This window comes from Melanotaenia boesemani, chromosome 6 (assembly GCF_017639745.1).
Source record: "Melanotaenia boesemani isolate fMelBoe1 chromosome 6, fMelBoe1.pri, whole genome shotgun sequence".
In the NCBI taxonomy this organism is placed as follows: domain Eukaryota; kingdom Metazoa; phylum Chordata; class Actinopteri; order Atheriniformes; family Melanotaeniidae; genus Melanotaenia; species Melanotaenia boesemani.
In genome coordinates, this window is record NC_055687.1 from 9,202,242 (window position 1) to 9,215,075 (window position 12,834).

Genomic DNA, 12,834 nt, shown 5'->3' on the forward strand with positions numbered 1-12,834 from the left:
CTGCTTGACAGCTAGCAGCTCACTGTCGGTCCTTCTGTGTGGAGCAGACATCTGCAGTCAGTGTTTGTGTTGTATTTTGTTTTTGTTTTGTTTTTTTTTACACCCAATATCAGTTGTGTCTTTGGGATGAAGGTGAAGGGAGGAAGAAACATCATCGCATAACCTCTTTTACTCCTTGGTAATGCACACATGCTAAACAGAAGCAGTTCTGCATTGGTGTGTCCATACACACTAATAATGCATGTGTATGTGTGTAAGCATCTGTAATCTGGTGCATAAATATAGCTATGTTCTAATTCATTTTCCATTTTTTTTTATATGGATGCCCCTTGTCTATCCTGGATAACTTAATTTTCTAAATTTTCGTTCACACACAGGCAAGGATAATATGTGGTCATGTAGAACATCATAGCAGTGAAGATGTCTATTCTCACTTCACACCAGGGGAAAATGTGCTTTTCTTGTCCTAAAAGGTCTGGGTGTTGATTGCCTCAGAACCATTTTAACTACTGTTTTTGGCCCTTCAAACAGTGCAATGGCTCAGCCTGTGCACTCATCAGCAAACAGCTGCTAGCCTCTGCTTGCTACCTGGTATCCAGCATCAGCAAGATACTAGATATTTCATTAAAGGATTATCTGAGTTTTTTAGCTTAATCTGCTGAAAAACCTCAGCTTCAGTTACAAGAAAAAGGACATTTATGATAATTACATAAATATAAAGAATCAGCTTTATTCAGTAAATATGTGAGATGTTGTCCCAGTATGAAGTAGCAAGATAAGTAGAAGCAATAACATAAGCAAAGGAATAAAATAAGACGGTAATAAATAATACAGGCTCTTGTAAAGCAGTGTCTACTATATACAGAGCTATTACAGAAATACAATTCAAATATAAAGTAGAGGAGCAGAATAAGAAAAAAATAAGTGATGAGGTGTAATTGCAGAATGTTCAACCAGTTAGTTGTTTATATGTTAAATAAAATTACTGCAATGGTGAAAAACCTGTTCCGGTGTTAGTCCTGGTCTGCAGGGTTCTGCCTGCTAGATGGAAGCAGTTCAGAAAGACTGCAGGGTGAGAGGTGCCCTTTATGATGTTTCCCACCCTCCTCTGTTCACATAAAGATAATAAAAATTACTCAAACAATAAATTAAACCATTTATAATTTATACCCCAAAATAGCTCAGTACATTACACACAAGTTACTTTAATATTCTTTTTCACAAATTACAATGCGATGGACTCGCTGACTGAGTGCATCGCTTAAAAAATAACCTGTAAGAATATGTCTTAACATTTCTAGCTGTTTCCAGACCCAACTGGGGTTTTCAAAGGAAAAAAAGGAATTGGAACCACTGATTTTGTAAATCTGGCAAGAGAATAACTTACAATAGTATTCACTATTAAACATGTCTTAGGTTTTTTTAAATTAGATTTCTTGAACATATGAATGTATGAACTTATGAGCATTGGAATTATGTAATATAACTAAGAACAAAAAGGAAAATAAATATGATATAATAGGTGTCCCACTGCTCTAAGGTCTATCTTCTATACTTCTGACTTCTGTGGTTGCTATAGTGATTGAATAACTAGTAAATGTTTTGTTCATTAACATATGCACCCACTTTGTCCAAGTCCTCCACAGAAACTGAAGCAGACACAACATGAGGAAACTAAGCTACAAACAGAATATTTTCCAGAGCAAAACAGTTGTTTAGTGATGCAGTTTCAACTGTGTGTGTACATGTGTGTGTGTGTGTGTGTCCTGCCTGGGACAATCCCTGGAGATGCCAGTAAGAGTATAAAAGTGTTTTCATAGTGGAGGCATCGGGAGTGTAGCCCAGTTTCACAGCTGCAAACACTGCATGAAAAGAGCTCTGCTTAAAAAAAGCTTTCTGAGGACTGGAGAGAAACCAAGTCAGAGCCTCTGCTGCCATGAGCTGTTAAACACAGTAGTAATAAAGATCCACACTGGACAGCAAAGAAACACAAGACAGTTTGAAATAGAGTCTAAGGCTTCAGGGGCCCATCTTTGCTCTATCTCATTTGCAGATGTGGAAACAGGAAGTGACGTGAAAAAATGTGTTCCCCTCTTGTCCTTAAGGTTGTGACAGGGCTTCAGATACTTTTTTCCTATTTTTATTTCCTTTCATAAAAGCTTTAAGAGGTAGTTCACCCACTTTCTAAAAGGTAATTGTTTACTTCTGGGCTTCAGTTAAATCTTTGTTTTGTGTTCTCATGTTTTTAAAGGACACATTAACTCCAAGTAATAGTTTAATTTTTCAGGATTAATTCACCATTGTGAGCATAACAAGCAGGATAAATTGATGTTGGAGTTGGTGTTGAAATCTTAGCCAGAAAACAGTTGATGTTTGTCCTAATGGCTTCTTTTGTTTTGGGTTAACTGTGTCTTATGATATATGATTTGCCAACTCCTGCAACATGGATGACATGGATCAGGCTTGTTTTTGTGGATTTTGTTCTTTGTTAGTGTTACGTGACATTAGTTATTAGCCCATTTGTACACAATAAGATTTTAGTTTTCTTCACTCTCGGAGTATGATAGGTGCACCTATGCAGTTATGGTATCAATAAGTTGGCCGACTTCTGTGACTAAGCTCATATGCAATTGCAGAGGGAATCAAAATTGATATGCCTAGCTAGCTGGAATAAAAGATATTTAGTAAGACCTGGCAGTTATTCCTGAATTTTTAACTAGTTTCCTTATTAAGTAATCTTTCTTGGTATTTGCTATGTCTCCTTGTGCAGTTGGAGCTTCAGAGGCAGCAGCTTCTCACCGAACGACAGGCCTTTCACATGGAGCAGCTGAAATATGCTGAAATGAAGGCGCGGCAGCAGATGGAGCAACAAGCTGCTGCTGCTGCTGCAGCCGCTGCTCAGGCCCAAGGACAGGGACAGGCCCCTGGCTCAGGACCCCACCTTGGGCCCCCTCCACCAGGCATGCACCCTGGAGGACCTTCACCACACCATGGAGGACCTCCTCCCCACCATGGTGCCCCCCCAACCCATCACGGAGGACCCCCACCAGGTGCTGCAATGCACCCTGGTTTCCCCCCCATGGGCCATCACCCCATGGCCCCTCATCACCCAGGACAGACAGGTGTGTGACACAGCAGAATTCAGTCAACGTTAAAAAAAATAAATCATGCCTCCTGCACATCTGTTCACATTCGGATTTGTCCTCATACTGTCCACACGGCAGGACCAATGGGACCAGGCCAGCCAATGCCGGGACGTATGATGTCTGGTCCACCCCCTGCTGGCCCCCCTCCTGGAGGCATGCCTCCCATGATGCCTCCACGCCACCCTGGAGCCCCCAATGGCATGTGTGAGTACAAATAGCCACTGTCATATTGTGTTTGTTTAAAACATAAAAGTCTGCATTAGATTAGGTAAACTCGCTGATTTTACTTTTGCTGCTGTATACATATTTAATTTCCCAAAACCAGTTTACACCAAACTGTGAACACATTTCAGAATCCTGTGTTTGCACCACAAACAACCAAAGACAAAATTTTCTTTTCTTAGCAAACAAACATGACTGTGACCCAACAGCTGACAGCTGGTATTTACAGTCAATGTCAGCAGCAGTTAAACATTTGGATTTCTGCTGCTCATTACCATCACATCACACACCAAGTCTGCAATTTGCATCGATTTCTCCAACCCTGTTACGTCTGCAGCTAATCAGCAACTAAAGGATGAAAGCATGTTTTTGACAGCTGATATAGTTGTACTTGTTTGTATTACAGATGCAGTCTGTATGCATATACTGTACATATGTAGTTTTATATTTTCAGACATCCATATAATGAGGTACTCTAGAATTTCAAACTATTGAAGTACCAGATTAATTTCTATTAGTCATAAATTCAATAATACATTTACAGACAGTCTCTCAAGATTTAAAACACAAGTTTAAACAAAAGCTTTAGTCTTAAAGTGCTGAAATCCCTTTGTTGCATTTTGTTTGGCCATCCAATTAAGAATGTTCCTTAAAGTTCATCAGGTTAACGTTTTACACTGAGAAACCAAGATAAGCTTTATTCATCCCCTAAAAGGGGAAATTTCTTTGCCACCACACATCTTATACATAGACAATGACGAAAAACATGAAATAGACCTTTAGACTGCAGATGGTCATTAAAAAATCTGACAGCTACAGGAACAAAAGACCTTCTGAAGCGTTCAGTAGAACACTGAGGCTAAACAAGACGGTCACTAAAAGAGCTTTTGAGACAATTAAAAACATCATGTAGAGGATGGTTTTCAACGAATAAAATTGTTTTCAATTTGGACTAGGGCTGCAACTAATGACTGTTCTAATGGTCGATTAGTCATTTTAATAGTCGTGACTAATCGACCAGTCGGATTACGTATCTCATGATTATTATAAATGGATCTTATTTCACTTTCAGCTTTGAAATCTTGCATGAGGTTGTGATGCAAGTCCTCCTCTATAAATGTTTGCAGACGTACTTCCGTGGTACACAAGATCCGCTTTACAAATCTCACATGTATTTAATTTATTTTGTAAGTTTAACGTGAAGTTATCCCAGACTTTCGACGTTCTCTCCCACCGTTTTGTTCCCTAGTCCGCCGCCATAATTTTCCCCTGGCGGACTTTATTGCACATGTGCAACTCTCAGCAGAGATAAAAAAAAGAAGTGTGTCCCAAAGTCTCACTCGTTAGTTTTTTTTCCCCCTTTTTGCACATGTGCATTGTGCAACTCTCAGCAGAGATAGGATTAGAAGACGATGTCTCACGCTGTAGTCTTTAGTTGACGGCTAAATTTGTTGTCGACTATTTTTATTGTAGACTAATCATTGCAGCCCTAATTTGGACCCAGTGTCTTTTTTGCCATGGTGAGGTCCAGAGAGTCAGGGGTGATGCCAATCACAGCCCCAGCTTTTTTAATCAACTTGTTAATCCTGTTTTTGTCATCTGCACAAATGCTGCTTCTCCAACACAACACAGCATAGAAAATAACACTGGCTAACATTCCCTGATAAAACACAGAAAGAAGGTTTCTGGTTGCATTAAACGGTCTGAGTTTTCTCTGTAAGAAGAATCTTGTCAGAGCCTTTTTGAAGACCACCTCCGTGTTCTTTTGAAAATTTAATTTATCGTCCAGAACAGCACCAAGGTATGCGTAGGATTCAACCCCCTCTATTTCATGACCCTTAATAAAAGTTAATGAGGGATTCTCTTTCTTCCTCCTAAAATCAATAATGAGCTCTTTTGTTTTCTCTACATTCAATTTTAAAAAGTTTGCATCACACCAGCTGACAAATGCTTCCACCTCTCTTTTGTAGGCACGGTCATCACCTTGGGTCAGCAGACCCACAAGTGCAGTATCATCTGAGTATTTTTGCAGTACACAGGATGGCTGACTGACCATGTAATCAGCTGTGTGCAGAGAGCATAAAAAAGGAGACAGAACTGTTCCCTGTGGAGCTCCTGTATTTGTTAAAATAATATCAGACTGCTTACTACCAAGACTGACATACTGAGGACGGGACAGAAGCTAATTTAAAATCCAAGCAGTAGTTTTATTTTGGAGTTTAAAATTTATTAGCTTACTGGCTAAAATATGTGGCTGAATGGTATTAAAAGCGCTGGAAAAATCATAAAACAGAATCTATTAGATGTGATGACGTTGACTTGTGGTTTCTCTGTGGAAAATTTTAAGTGGTTCTGAGGCTAAGGCTGCATTCACACTGTAGGTCTAAATGCACAATTGCTTTTATTTAGCTGAGATCTGAATTTTTTCATGTGTTTTTTAATATTGTAATTTAATGTGAGCGCCATCAGGCTGCATCGAGAACAGTTCACGGACTTGAGATGACACTCGTCTCCAAAAGACATGATGTCACGCAGCACGCTGAGTTGACAAAGATGAATATGGATGCTACACATCAGCATATGTGTATCAATTTTTAAATGATTGTGTAGTAAGAGCCCATAAAATTAAGACATATTATTATTCGGTCCGTTGTTTACATTCAATCCTGCTGCATCCTGACTCCTCCGGATGCAGAATTGTTGATCAATGTCTAAAAGCTGGATGAAGATGATGCCGAGGATGGCTGCTGCATCTCAAGATCTCTCCCCTAATGTTTTTTTTTTTCCCCCCTTAGTCTCTATTTGGTCTTTTATTATTCTTTTTTTTTTCTTTCTTAGTTATGCAACCTGCTATAGTGTGCCCTATCATATAATATGATAGAGATAATTACCATGCATCAGGTCAGTGGTGGAAAAAACTTATCACCACCACCACTGCCACCAGCTTACAGCGGGGAATCTCCATGGCGGCGCCTACCTGTTATACCTGAGCAGCGGAAGAAAAGATAGTCACGAGCTAGAGTCCTGGTCTGGCTGAGGAAACGGGGGGAATCGGCCTCCTCTACCAAGTATTCTTCTGGCAAATGTTCAGTCATTGGACAACAAACTGAATGAACTTCGTGGCAGGATGGCGTTCCAACAGGAGGTCTGTAACGGTTTTGCTTTAATGGAAACTTGGCTCGACTCCTCGATCCCAGACTACGCCATTGTTCCCGAGGGACTCTCCGTTTATCAGCTGGACCGGACTATACATTCAGGAAAGACCATGGGAGGTGGTGTTTGTTTCATGCTGAACAACAAATGGTGCTCAGATGTGGGAATTATTTCTACGGGATGTACTCCTGACCTGGAGGACCTGATGATCAGATGCCGGTCTTATTATCTTCTGCGTGAGTTCACATCGATTGTCATGACAGTAGTGTATGTTCCGCCACACGCTGAAACCAGCGAGTCCATAGAAGAACTGTTTGAAGTTTTGGACAGGGCAGAGACTTCATGGCCGAAGGATGCGTTTATTGTAGCCGGGGATTTTAGCAGCACCAACCTGAGGAAAGTTCTGCCGAGATACCACCAACACATCACCTGTTCTATGCGTGGCAAGAACACACTCGATCATGTTTACACCCTTTACGCAAACTTGTATAAGGCCCTCCCTCGATCTCCTTTTGGGAAATCTGATCACGCCTTAGTTCTGCTGCTGCCTTCCTATAGACAGAAATTGAAGTGTCACAGACCAGTGATGTGGACCATTCAGCAGTGGTCTGTCCAGTCGAGTTACAGCATTCAAGCCCGTACCACCAGGCTCAGGGACAGCTTCATATCGCAGCCCATGAGACTTTGTAATAATGGCATAATGGCATCTTCTTATTACTTATTATATATTTTACTGTATAACTTATTTGTAGTATTCTTGCTTTTTGTGTTTGACTATTTTTATTGTGGTTTATATTCTTTTTAGCATTGTTAGAAGAGCCTGGGATCTAAGAATTTCACTGCCAATGATTATTGATGTATTGTTGTGCAATGGCAATTTGTTCGTTCTTTCGTTCGTTCGTAATGTGACATGACTGTTTAGACTGAGGTTGCTTTTAGAAAACATTTTTATTTTTTCCCCCCAAAGATGGAAGTGGCATAGGTCGGAATAAACAAAGTCTTTTTCTATTCAGACTGTTATAAAAAGTGTGAACATAGCTTATGTGTGTGTAGGAAGCATTTTTAAGAGTGGAGAAGCTATATTTACACATAAAATCACACAGTTTGTGTTCTACGCTTTGGACATGTAATCTTAAACTTTTTCCTGCACTTCGATGTGCAGAAACAATGTTCTGGATACATGAAAAATTTTCTCAACATTCTTTAGTGAAGACTACTTTTTTTTTTTACCCCAAAGTTTTGTCATCAACCCCAGGTCTGGTCCATAACTGGAAACATTGCCATCTTAGGTGTTGGTGTGTTGTTTTGATGCAGTTTGATGCATAATATATTCTGTGTTTTAATGTGTTTCCTGAGATTGGGTAACACCTTTTTCCTCAATAAAGTATTCTCCTTGTTTTAAATCTGTCTTCCTTGTCTTTTCAGATCCTGGCCCCCCACCTGCACAACCTGAGGTGATACCTCAAGTTCCAGTGGGTCCACCAGCACCTTCAAGTGGACGAGTGGCTGACAACTAAGACCCACACCCAAAAACACACACACACGTGAAACTAACTTTGTCTCCAAACAGCAGTCCCCCTTTTTGATGACCTTTGCTACTGGCTCGATATTTTTCCTCAAGATCCTGATCCACCAATCTTCATCACAAGACACACACAAACACACACTTACACTCTGGGTTCTTAGGCAAAGGTAACCCAACTTTACAAACACCCATGCAGACTTCCTCTCAGGGCACAGTGGCAAGGTTTGTGTAGTAATTAACACTGTTTTCTGCTCTGTCAGGCGAAAGGGAGGCTATAGAGAATAACCCTGTGTACAGAAAACCAAACGAGAGACAAAATGGATAAAAATAATCTGTCTCACCTCATTTCTCTTCCCAGTGATGTTTGAAATAACACACTAACCTTTCTCGTCTCACAAACACACACACACACCCCTTGTCTGGTTCTTCTTTCTCCCAGACAAACACTAGGGGGAGCTTGTTAGATCAGAGGGCCAATCAGACATGCAGGGGTGTGCTGAGCAGCCTAAGGCAATTAGATTGTTCTGACAATTACATGATTAAAACACACACAGAGGACCCAGCCTGCCCTCACTCTTGCCGAGTATCTACCTCTCGCTCCTCTTTAAATGATACACTGTAGTTCTGTGTGTGTCTGTGAATGTGTGTGTGTTAGACAGAGGGATGTTTGATGCCAGTCTGTGCCTTTTTCACACATTAATGTCAGCTCCACTTTTCAGTTTCTGCACTAATTGAGTGCAAACATTTGAAAATAAGGCAGGTCAAATGGTGTGCATGTTTGAAAGTATCTGATGATGCGGCCGGTTTTTAGCTGCAAATACAAAGCCTGAAATCTGCAGAAATGTAGTTTTGATTTCTGTTTTAGCATGCGTTCCCGCTCCTTGACCCAAACAAATATGGCAGCTGTATATAGTATCATTTAATCACCTGTGTTTGTGAAGCAGATTTCAACTGTTATTCTTTGCATATTTAAGGAAATATTGGTTACAAAATGATGCAAGAGTTTTCCAAATGCATCAGAATTTTGTCCTCTTTGTTTTTTTTCTTTAATTTTTACAAACCTGGCAATGAAATGAATGAATATCCTGTCTAGTATTTAGTGTAATATTTTGGTATTCTCTGACATCCATGCTAAAAAATTTTAAGTCTTAAAACAAGATTGTGTAACATCCTTCTTGTTTTAGCAAAAAATTAGTTTAGCTGTAGTTTAACGATAATCTGGTTTTCTGATACCTTATTGTTTGGGGGAAAAAGCTTCCCTGTCACCGATCCAGTCCCACATAACACAAATGTTCCATCTGATTGGCTTGAGAGGCCATCAGAGGAGTCACAGACTGCAACCATTCCTCCTTCTGTCAAACCACCCACAGCACTGTAACACACAAAAAAATGTCAGCTAAGCTGAGGCGAACACTGGAGACTGCGCATACACAGACTTGGCCAGACCCTGCCACAAAGCACTGAACCTCACACACATAATCTCCTGCTGACCCTTCACACCGCCTTTACACAGAGGGGGATGCTGTGATGCAGCTCGGCTGAAACATCGGAGCGTGACAACGCTCTTTCTCAGCACGGTGGGCTTCTAGGTGTTTTTAGGTGCTGATACTGTAGCGAATAAACCTCACCCCCTTCCTCTGCTCCGTTTCCTACGCGTAGCGCTGCCTACCTCGCTAACCCCTCTTTTCCCTTGTTTTTCAGCCACTATGAATTCAGCAATATCCTTAAACCAGTTATGGTCAAAACACACAATCCCAAACTTTATGACAGTTCTCAAACCCTATGTCCTTTGATGTTGCCGTAAATGTAAACAAGGGGTGCAACCACTGAAACTAATAAATATTAGTAATTGTTGAACCAGGCACTGCTTTGATAAATGACAAAAGAAAAAATGCCAGCAAACTCTGGCTTCACCTCAAGTATTTTCATTTTGAAGCTGGTTTTTCTTTGAACAAAGTATTTGGGCTTCTCACTACTTAAGAGTATTCATCCCTTGTGGAGAATTAACAGATAAATGAAAAAGATCCTCAGCTGCGGCCTGTATAAGGTCACCATCAATTTATTCATGGTAGTTTCCCAAAATGCTGGAAAAAATGCAGCAATTGTGCTTATTTTTGGAACAAATTACAGTAAAAGGCTGTTCTTGATCTGTGAGAAGCATGTTGACTGAACTGTTTGGTTTAATATAATATTGCCATGCAGTGGTGCTTAAACATTTCCAATATTTTTGTGCATTCTAAGATCTTTTTTTTTTTTATTAATTTTCACTCAAAAGTTCAGAATGAAATTTTTCATCCTTGATCTTTGCAATAGCAGATCCCTCAGCAGTGTGTAGCTGGACCTTTGCTTTTTAATTACGGTCTTCTGCATTCGTTGAGACTGCAGATGTTCACATCTCTTCCTGTGAACAGCTTATCATCCCATCGCCAACTTCTTACATTTATAAAACCCTCAGTGAAAATTACATGTACTCTTTTCCCCCCAGATAATTTATGCTTTAAACCGTTTGGAAACACAACTTATATTTATAAATGTATGTTTTACGTGTAAGTTTGCTTCAAATTAAAGTAACTTGTTCACACAAGTTGCCATTAAACCCAAAAAGTCATTTTAATGTAGATTCTTAAGCTACTGCTCCTGTCCCTTTGCTAGCACTGTTAGTATCTCTGCTACCTCTTTCTCGTTCATCTGCTAGCTACCTCTTCTAGAAATCTTCCTCTTGCTATCGGCTACCTCTCTGTGCACCCTGTTGCTACCTCTTGTATGCCTTTCCTTTCTTTTTTGATTCCTCTTTAATCTCTTCTTTGTGCTGCCCACGTGACTGCTGCATCGCTCACTGCTGCCCTCTTCTGCCCGTCTGCAGGAAGAAGAAACACAAACGTATTCGGTCATTCACTCACGCTCTTATTTACTGTGCCCTTCTTTCCTACATAATTACCAGTCTTGTTCTGTAATTTCACTTAGTAAATATGATGGGATCCCCTCTTACAGATATTATCTTTAATGGATACTTTTTGTGTTAATGGTAATAATGTATTTTTAAGGAGGTTTTGTGTAGATGGAAGTTTTCTTTATTCTTTGTAGCATTTGTTTTCATTTTGTTTTGTATGGGGTCTGTTGGTACTTGGACCTAGACACTGTCAAATAAACTGTGTTTTCTATGATGTTGTCTGTTTATTTTACTTTTACTTAATTGGTTCACATTGTGAATCCTAATTTGGCAAGGTCTACAAACTGATTCAGTTTTACAGCATGAGATCAAGCTGGGGAAGGGCTGTTATTAAAGAACCCTATGCTAAAGAAGTACATTGAAAAATCAATATTAAACAAAAGAGGGGCTTATTCCCAAAGTTCCTTGAGTTTGACTTCTTCCTTGATAAATATTTCATAAATCGTATCATACTGAAAGAGTTGGAGCATCTGGGCTGAGCCACTTTGTCATTTCTTTCCTAGCTGCAATCCCAAACAAGCATTTTGTTTTATTGTTTGCAGATGCTGAGTGGAAACTCAAAAATTGTTCTTCCCAGTTTAATTTGATTTTCCTGTTTGAGTCTGCACCAAGACAGAAATAAAGAGCTTATAATCTTGGATCACACGTTTTATATATTTTTTTCTATTATCTCTAAACAGCGTATTACATAATTCAGTGTTAACTGCATTACACTGCAAACTACACTGTGTAAAGCTCTGCAAGTTTAGTTAGATGCCATTAAAACAGCAATATGGCACTAGTATCTAAATGCCCATTGGCACTAAACCTCACGTTGACTCCGCCTTGTGTCTGTCAGGGAATGAATGTGTGAATGTGAAATGTAGTGTAGAGTGCTTTGACTAGTCAACATGACTTGAAAAGTGCTATAAGTACAGTCCATTTACCATTTATATGATTTGTATTAAGATGCTCCACACCTCGGATTTAATCCCTTCACGTCTGTTGTTGCACATTTTGACATACCCCTTCTGACCCCTTTTCTTATAATCAAACTGGTTTAATTAGTTTATCTGTTTGCTTTTACTCACTCTGATTTATGTATTTTTATATGAATTGTTATTAATTTATTTTATATTTAATTTTATTTCTTTTATTCCAGTCTTTTTTTCTTTTTGTTGCCCCCCCTCCTCTCCTATTAACTTCATTTTTATACAATAGTAAATCAGTTTGGGTGTTAAGGGGTTAAACTCAGAATCACTTTAAATTGCAACAGCTGGAATATTTTTGATTACATCCAAAGAGACCAGAAACGCCTGATAGTGATAATGGCGATGCCGCTCTGCTACTGGTTTGTGTAAAATGCTTACTGACACATCAACGGTATAATTGTGTGACTTGTTTAGTTTACTGTGGTGTCCTTTAAATGCAAGACAAAATTTCTGTTATAAATACTGTTTTTATAAGTGGTGGTGTTCTGTTGTATGTTTGGGTTGTTTACTCTGACTTGAGATTAGTCTCTAAAAGTAATGTGTATATACCTGTAGCATTACCACAGGAATGAATATATATACTGTATATATATATATATTTAGATTTTTTTTTTTTTTTAATGTCCTTAGATTTCTGTGTTTGAAGTTGCAAGAGCCTAATGCACCAGATTAATTAATGTCTTACATTGTAAATAATGTTTTGGCATTAATGAGTAAACAGCACTTAACAGGGACATTTTGTCATGAAAATCTATTATAGGGATGTAATTTCCTTTTAAAGTGTTATTTTAGGGGCAGGGGGGTTTTAGAGTACTGTAACCTCAGTGGGAAAATGAAATTATACAAATGTAAAGTATTTTGTCTTTA

General features: G+C 39.2%; 1 protein-coding gene across 5 annotated transcripts in view; it reads left to right on the plus strand.

The window, feature by feature from the left end:
- Nucleotides 1-11,207, plus strand: part of smarcc1a (SWI/SNF related, matrix associated, actin dependent regulator of chromatin, subfamily c, member 1a) — a 29,858-nt gene extending 18,651 nt beyond the window's left edge. For all 5 annotated transcript variants that reach the window (XM_041987041.1, XM_041987042.1, XM_041987044.1 and 2 more), the window contains 3 exons: nt 2,771-3,122; nt 3,225-3,350; nt 7,947-11,207. In XM_041987041.1, the coding sequence (XP_041842975.1) occupies nt 2,771-3,122; nt 3,225-3,350; nt 7,947-8,038 (570 nt within the window). In that variant the 3' untranslated portion in view covers nt 8,039-11,207. The remainder of the gene's footprint in view (nt 1-2,770; nt 3,123-3,224; nt 3,351-7,946) is intronic.
- The last annotated feature ends 1,627 nt before the right edge of the window (nt 11,208-12,834 follow it).